Raw genomic sequence first — 8,393 nt, 5'->3', positions numbered from 1 at the left:
AGTAGAGACAGGGTTTCACCGGGTTAGCCAGGATGGTCTCAATCTCCTGACCTCGTGATCCGCCTGTCTCGGCCTCCCAAAGTGCTGGGATTACAGGCTTGAGCCACCGCGCCCGGCCTACCAATAACACTTTTGCCAAGAATGTTGTTTAAAAGTCCACCCCAAACAAGCTAAGTGCATACCTGCTCTGAGCCTGGGGAGAAAGTGGCATCCTGGCTCCGCGTCATCATCCTCCGAGGAGATTCAGGCACCAGAGGTAAGCGCTCTGGTCGCCCCTCAAGGCCTGGGATCGGGGAGCTGGTCAGGCCAAAGGATGCATCCAGGTCAGTCATGGATGATTCAATCTGCTGGAAGCCCCAGAGCCCCACCTTCCTCATACACTGCGAACATGTTATCAGGGAAAGCTGCATGGGTTCCAAAGAGGAACTAGATAGGAATGAAAAAAAAGAGAATTTTCTCAAAGTGTAACATTTCCAAATGACTAAGTGTAATGTCTCGCAAGTATGCTTTATCTCATCCAATTTCTGGAACAGTCCAGTGGACAGGGAACCATGGCCTGTCAGAGCCTCTGTGCTCCAATCTCAGGACCCCAGCTTCATACTTCATCATCTCTCACGTATTTTCCTTAGAAAGACCTAGGGTTCTTAGTGTGCTCTTTATGGTAAGACTGTTTTGCAGGCATGTTTTAAAAGTTTCTCGGCCAGGTGCGGTGGCTCATGCCTGCAATCCCAGCACTTTGGGAGGCCAAGATGGGTGGATCACCTGAGGTCCTGAGGTCGGGAGTTTGAGACCAGCCTGACCACCAACAACAACGAAAAGGTTTCTCCTGTCCTTCTTTTTTTTTTTTTGAGATAGAGTTTACTCGTTGCCCAGGCTGGAGTGCAATGGTACGATCTCGGCTCACTGCAACCTCTGCCTCCCGGGTTCAAGTGATTCTCCTGCCCCAGCCTCCTGAGTAGCTGGGATTACAGGCACCTGCCACCACGCCCGGCTAATTTTTGTATTTTTAGTAGAGATGTGGTTTCACCATGTTGGCCAGGTGAGCCACTGTACCCGCCTCTCTTGTCCCTCTTAAAGTCTTTTCCCTTTAGACGAAAAACATTCCTTAATCTACCAAAGAGAGCATATTTAAAATAAATCAAGATTTATTTATTGTCAGAACCAATCTGACTTTAAATATGCTCTCTTTGGTAGATTAAGGATAGTGGGAGTCTATGCCAAATTGAGCAGCTGGAATGGAAATAGCAACATGGGGGCCTAGAAGACTCCAGCTGGTGTTTCCTATGGTAGTTTTCATCAATTAAGTGGATTTTTCTTCCTTTCTAAAAATAGAAAAGAACTTCCTATTCTTCCTTCTTAAAAATAGAAAAGAGCTTATTTTCTTTCTATTTTTAGAAAGGAGGTTCACTGTTTATAGAACACAAATTCCCAGTTGAGAAGCAACCGTACAATAAACAAAGTTCAGTTGTGAACACCAAGAATTCCTGAATTCCAATTCTGGTTTTGTTACTAATTCTTATTATCCATTCTCCTCGCTGCCATCCCCCACCCAGTTTCTCTTTGTCTCGTTTTCTCACGGGAAACACCATGTGATTCCTAAATGCGATAAGTGACTGACATATACAACTGTAATGCTGTTGTCATGGCTCATGTCTCCGGGCAAAATTCGCTGACTCACCTACATGCCCAGCCACACACAGAGAGAATACAGGCAGTGACGTGGACTTGGATGTCTGAGCCTAATTTGATTGTAGTTTTTCTCTCATCAGTTCGGTGATCAAGTTCATCTTCAAGCAGGTGCAGGAGAAGACTGAGCTTGTCTTCTGTCAAGCACTACAAGGGAGCCAAGTAAAAAACTTCGTTTCAACTACCATAAAAAGAAAAATTACACATTATAACATACCTAGATAGTACAAGCGGAAAATCAGGAAGGAAATTACAAACATGAAGACAGTTCTCTTCACAGAGAACAAATACTTCCAGGACAGGGATATAGTATCACACAGAAGCTTTCTGAATTGCCCTGAATCTGCTGACTGAGAAAGACGGAATCTCCCTGGAACTGCCAAAACTCTTGTTAGTACTAAATTGTTTTCAATTTATCAGCTGCAGATTTTCCCTGAAACCTGCAAACTTCAAACCCAAATAGTGAAAACAAATTGCTGCTTATGTCTTAGCCTGATGCTAAATTTACTTAAACATTAAAGAAAAAAAATTTTTAGAGATAGGGTCTCACTATGTTGGCCATGCTGGTCTTGAACTCCTGAGCTCAAGCAATCTTCCCACCTCAGCCTACTGAGTAGCTGGGACTACAGGCGTGCATCACCATGCCCCAGGCTCTAAATTTACTTTTTGATGGAACGACAAAGCTTGTTAGACTTTATTTTTGTTCTAAGAAAAATAAGGAACTATGACCAGGTGAAAAAAAATTGCCTTGGCTTGGGACAGGGTTATATTCATAATAAGCATCAGAGGTTAACAGTTTCAGTCGCTGGCCATACCACCCTGAATGTGCCCAATCTCGTCTGATCTCAGCAGCTAAGCAGGGTCAGTCCTGGTTAGTACTTGGAGGGGAGTTTGGGAAGTTAACAGTTTGATGCTAAAACTCGTACCACTCTCTTAATTTGAAGAGGCTACTATTTCCTACAGTAAAGCTTGTCTTCATGGAGTACCCATAGGGTGATTAAATGGAACAGTAAATATTCAGTTTCAAAGTACAGATTGACTAGAGCGTTTACTTTATTTCATTTTTGAGACGGAGTTTCGCTCTTGTTACCCAGGCTGGAGTGCAATAGTGTGATCTCGGCTCACTGAAACCTCTGTCTCCCAGGTTCAAGCAATTCTCCTGCCTTAGCCTCCTGAGTAGCTGGGACTACAGGCACAAACCACCATGCCCAGCTAATTTTTTGTATTTTTAGTAGAGACTGGGTTTCACCATGTTGGCCAGGCTGGGCTCGAACTCCTGACCTCAGATGATCCGCCTGCCTCAGCCTCCCAAAGTGCTGGGATTACAGGCATGAGCCACCGTGCCCAGGCTGACTACAGCATTTAGACGTTTCTACTCACAAGGAGAAAGGAGTTCGTACTTTCTTTGAAAAATGATATGCAATAAACCATATGCAGTCACATTTCAGTATTTTCTGTTAAATAGTTTAAGTAGGCTGGGTGAGCTGGCTAATGCCTGTAATCCCAGCACTTTGGGAGGCTGAGGTGGGTGGATCATCTGAGGTGAGGAGTTCAAGAACAGCCTGACCAACATGGTGAAACCCCATCTCTACTAAAAATACAAAAATTAGCCGGGTGTGGTGGCAGACACCTGTAATCCCAGCTACTCAGGAGGCTAAGACAGGAGAATCGCTTGGACCTGGGAGGCGGAGGGTGCAGTGAGCAAAGATTACACCATTGCACTCCAGCCTGGATGACAGAAAGAGACTCAGTCTCAAAATAATAATAATAATTTAAGTAATAAATCAAGATAAAATAGAATTTATGGGCAGCATATATTCAGAGCAAACTTGAATCTATGCTTCCAGGTTATAGCCCTAAAACTTGGTCCAAATAAACTCTCTGCTTATATACGTATATGTTAAATTGAATCCATGCCATTTAAAAAACCATACCTAAACATTCAAATGGAACTCTCAACAGTCACCTTCCTGGTGGAGACTGAAACGGTGAGCTGAGAGATAGACAAGCAGTTCTCTTCACAGCAATTGCATCTTCTTGTCATTAAAAGAAATGCTTCAGGTATAAATACTGGCAACAACTGGAAGCCATTGCAGCCTAGTCAGGAAAAACTCACCATAGTTTTCAAGTCCTCCGGCCTTAGGGAAGGAAGCTGGAGGTCCAAGTGACAAAGGCTTTGAAAACGATCTAGGAATTCACTAACAAGAATAGCAGGCTCATCCAGGGGCAACATCCCAAATCGGTCTGTGGAAAAAGTAAACTGGAAGATTGTATTGGTATAAACTGTAAAAAATAAAAAACACAGCTGGGCACGGTGGCTCATGCCTGTAATCCCAGCACTTTGGGAGGCTGAGGCAGGTGGATCACCTGAGGTCAGGAGTTCAAGACCACCCTGGCCAAGATGGTGAAACCCCCATCTCTACTAAAAATACAAAAAATTAGCCAGGCATGGTGGTGCACGCCTGTAATCCCAGCTACTTGGGAGGCTGAGATAGGAGAATCACTTGAACCCAGGAGGCGGAGGTTGTAATGAGGCTGAGATCGCGCCACTGCACTCCAGCCTGGGCAACAGAGCAAGACTCTGTCTCAAAAAAATAATAATAAAATAAAATAAAATAAATAAACATGTATTAAATGACTAAGGAAACGTAGTAAAATTGATGAGCTATTTGATGGTGTCAGGAAATTACTGATTTTCATTTTGATGGGGCTGTAATGATACTACTGAGACTACGTTTAAAAAGTAGAATCCGTATCTTTTATATCTTGAAATATTTACAGATAAAATGGCATAATATGTGGGACTGAACTTCAAAACAACGCAGAGGGGCAGGGTGTTAGGTGTTAGGAATACAGAAGAAACAAGATCGGCCATGAATTGATCATTGTTGAAGTTGAGTGATGGGGTTTTATTATTTATATTATTCCGTGTGCTTCTGTGTATGTTTGAAATTGTTACCTTAAGAAGGAGAAAACAAAACAGAGTTAGTAAAGATGGAGACTTAAATAGGCGAAAGGGCTTAAAGAACCATCATTTTATAACAGCTACCAAGTTATAATTTACTGTGAGCTAAGAATGAAAAAAGTGGCATGTTCCTAAAGTGTACACAAGAGATACAAAAAGGCTCACATTATAAGGTGAAGCATTAACTGGGTACCACAGTAAATAAAGTATACAATTAAAAATTCTACTGGTAATACCTAAGTTGGAAAAGAATCTGTCTGAAATCTAAGCAGTGTGGAAACTGATTATATACTATAGTATAATTATCTCTGGCATTACCCAATTCATCTACTGCATATTTGGTATACTGGTACAAAGGCAAATGATGAGTGCAGAAAGGCCTTGCTAAGCTACTTCTTAAAGAGGTCAGTCTAGTAGGCCTAGAATGATAAGTAGAAACTACACTGAATCAGCTTTTCCCCCCCCGCCCCCAGACAGAGTTTTTGCTGTCGCCCAGGCTGGAGTGCAATGGTGCGATCTTGGCTCACTGCAACTTCTGCCTCCCAGGTTCAAGCAATTCTCCTGCCTCAGTCTCCCAAGTAGCATGGGTTACAGGCGCCTGCCACCATGCGTGGCTAATTTTTATATTTTTAATAGAGATGGGGTTTCACCATGTTGGCCAGGCTGATCTTGAACTCTTGGCCTCAGGTGATCCACCCGCCTCGGCCTCCCAAAGTGCTGAGATTACAGGCATAATTCACCACACCCAGCCCTGAATCAGCTTTAATAAAGAATGAAAACACATACTGGAAGAGATTTCATAGGAAAAGTGAAGAAAGAACATGTCATCCTAACCCGATCATCTAAAAAGTAGGAAGCCACTCAACTCGCTGGTCTTTTCTCAGCCTCAAATTAACATTTAGTTGCTCAACAGCACTATAAGGCAGCCCCATAGGCTACAAAGATGAGACACACATTCAACATCCTTAAGTTACTCATAATCTAATATGGAAGCCAGACATGCAATGTGATTACAGTGTGATAAGTGTTATCACAACAGTAAAGAGAGACCATTATAAGAGTGTACAATAGGGATACAGCAGATACTGTTAGCTGTTCACCCAGCTATCTCCTGCTCCTGCCTTGCTAGCAGAAGCAAGGTTTTGTTTGGTGTCTTGTCTTTCCCATAGGTTAAATTCCTGACTTGTCTCTACCAATCTCAACAGCAGCGTTTTCCTTAACAGTGACCCATTTAGGAAGGGGTATTTGATCTAGTCGTGGTCAATAGACAGGAAAGGTAGCGGGCTGGAGGGATTCTGTGACTATGTGAAGGCTAGATGGTGTTTGCACATGACTCTTCAAACTGCTGCCTTGAGAGGAACTAGTTTTAGAACAAGATGACATGCTTCTTGCAAGGACTGGGTCCTTAGTGCTATGTCTGAGCCAATAAATTTACCAACCCTGCAGGAATCCTAAAAAATTATTTTATTTTTTGAGACAGTCTTGCTCCATTGCCCAGGCTGTAGTGCAGGGGCATGATCTTGGCTCACTGCAACCTCCACCTCCTGGGTTCAAATGATTCTTGTGCCTCACCCTCCCGAGTAGCTGGGACTACAGGCACGTGCCACCATGCCCGGCTAATTTTTTGTGTGTGTATTTTTAGTAGAGATGGCGTTTTGCTGTGTTAGCCAGGCTAGTCTCGAACTCCTGGCTTCATGTGATCTGCCTGCCTCCGTCTCCCAAAGTGCTGGGATTACAGATGTGAGCCACCACACCCGGCAATTCTTACTTTTTTAAAAATAAGAATTCTTAATTTTTGTCTTAGCGAGGAGCAAACATAAAGCTATCTCGGCTTTTATTTTTTATTTTATTTATTTTTTTGAGACGGAGTTTCACTCTTGTGGCTCAGGCTGGAGTGTAATGGCGCGATCTCGGTTCACTGCAACCTCCGCCTCCCGGGTTCAAGCAACTCTTCTGCCTCAGCCTCCCAAGGAGCTGGGACTACAGGTGCCTGCCACCACGCCCAGTTAATTTTTTGTATTTTTATTAGAGATGGGGCTTCACCACGTTGGCCAAGATGGTCTCCATCTCTTGACTTCATGATCCGCCCACCTCAGCCTCCCAATGTGCTGGGATTACAGGTGTGAGCCACTGCACCCGGCCCATTTTGTGATGTTTTAACTGTCGTTTCCATCTTCCCTTCCCCAGCTCAGGTCTGTGGTAGCCTTGAAAACGCACATCCTGGCCGGGCGCAGTGACTCACGCCTGTAATCCCAGCATTTTCGGAGGACAAGGCGGATGGATCACCTGAGGTTGGGAGTTTGAGACCAGTAAGACCAACATGGAGAAACTCTGTCTCTACTAAAAATACAAAATTAACCGAGCATGGTGGCACATGCCTGTAATCCCAGCTATTGGGGAGGCTGAGGCAGAATCGTTTGAACCTGAGAGGCAGAGGTTTGGTGAGCCGAGACTGCGCCATTGCACTCCAGCCTGGGCAACAAGAGCGAAACTCCATCTCAAAAAAAAAAAGAGAGAAAAAGAAAACCAACATCCCCACAATCATGGTGAAAACCAGTAGCTTAGCAGTCACCGGAGAGCACAGAAAAGAGGTGGAGCTCCTCCAAAGCCCCCTTCCAGAGAACCATCATTATTTGATCTGTGTGGCAGTTGCCTGGAACATCATACTGTCCCAGTGAGAACACCCTTTTCCCCAGACAGGTTTTCAAAAATGATCATTGGCAACTGTTTAACATCACAGTTGCTTGAGGCAGCAGTATGAGTTGGAGCAAATAATAAGCTGACCAAAAACCTTAAAAGCTGGGAAATGAAATGTCCATAGGCAGGCTTGAAAGGCTCTGACATATTCCTTGGAATCTAGAAGCCCATGTGCAAGTACAGAGCTATACACATGCCCAGGAAAGACCTGAAAAAGGCCCTAGGCTCTCACCTCTGGCTGATGCTGAGGTCCTGCTTGTGTGAAGGCTAACACAGAGTTGCAGACTGCCTGCTTGACTACTGAAGGTGTGCTCCCCCCACCACACAGAGCTCCTTGGCAAGGCTGGGGGACTTATTTGTTCTAGGCATTTAATGAAATCTCTGTTCAATCGTCCTGTGAAGGTTGATTTTGAGGCCGGGCACAGTGGTTCACGCCTGTAATCCCAACGCTTTGGGAGGCCGAGGTGGGCAGATCACGAGGTCAGCAGTTCAAGACCAGGCTGGCCAACATGGTGAAACCCTGTCTCTACTCAAAATACAAAAATTTACCAGGCATGGTGGCAGGCGCCTGTAATCCTGGCTACTCAGGAGGCTGAGGCAGGAGAAGTGCTTGAACCTAGGAGGCGGAGGTTGCAGTGAGCTGAGACCACGCCATTGCACTCCAGCCTGGGCAACAGAGCAAAATTCTGTCTAAAAAAAAAGAAAGTTGATTTTGATAATTTTGCAAGTGTTCTTTTTGCTCTCATAGAGGATTTTCAGATGCCCTTCCTCCACCATCCCCACTGGAGATATCCTACGTGGATTGAGACAAACACATATTTGAGGCTAGGCATAATTGTTCATGACTGTAATCCTAACATTTTGGGAGGCTGAGGTAGAAGGATCACTTGAGGCCAGGAGTTTGAGATCAGCCTGGGCAATATAGTGAGACTCCATCTCTACCAAAAAAAAAAATTAGCTGGATGTGGTGGCATATGCCTGTAGTCACAGTTATTCAGGAGGCTGAGGCAGGAGGATTGCTTAAGCCCAGGAATTAAGGCTGCAG

At 44.4% G+C, this 8,393-nt stretch overlaps 1 protein-coding gene across 2 annotated transcripts in view; it reads right to left on the bottom strand.

Annotated features, from left to right (window-relative positions):
- ZC3HC1 (zinc finger, C3HC-type containing 1) overlaps nucleotides 1–8,393 on the bottom strand; it is a 35,122-nt gene that overhangs the window by 5,856 nt on the left and 20,873 nt on the right. For both annotated transcript variants that reach the window (XM_011995868.1, XM_011995869.1), the window contains exons 5-7: nucleotides 3,803–3,930; nucleotides 1,679–1,833; nucleotides 183–426 (exon numbers count right to left, since the gene is read on the bottom strand). In XM_011995868.1, coding sequence (XP_011851258.1) covers nucleotides 183–426; nucleotides 1,679–1,833; nucleotides 3,803–3,930 — 527 coding nt within the window. The remainder of the gene's footprint in view (nucleotides 1–182; nucleotides 427–1,678; nucleotides 1,834–3,802; nucleotides 3,931–8,393) is intronic.

Source organism: Mandrillus leucophaeus, unplaced genomic scaffold (genome assembly GCF_000951045.1).
Source record: "Mandrillus leucophaeus isolate KB7577 unplaced genomic scaffold, Mleu.le_1.0 Scaffold5, whole genome shotgun sequence".
NCBI classification, from domain to species: domain Eukaryota; kingdom Metazoa; phylum Chordata; class Mammalia; order Primates; family Cercopithecidae; genus Mandrillus; species Mandrillus leucophaeus.
Note: the sequence above shows the minus strand (reverse complement) of the source record. Positions and strands in the feature narration are given on the sequence as shown.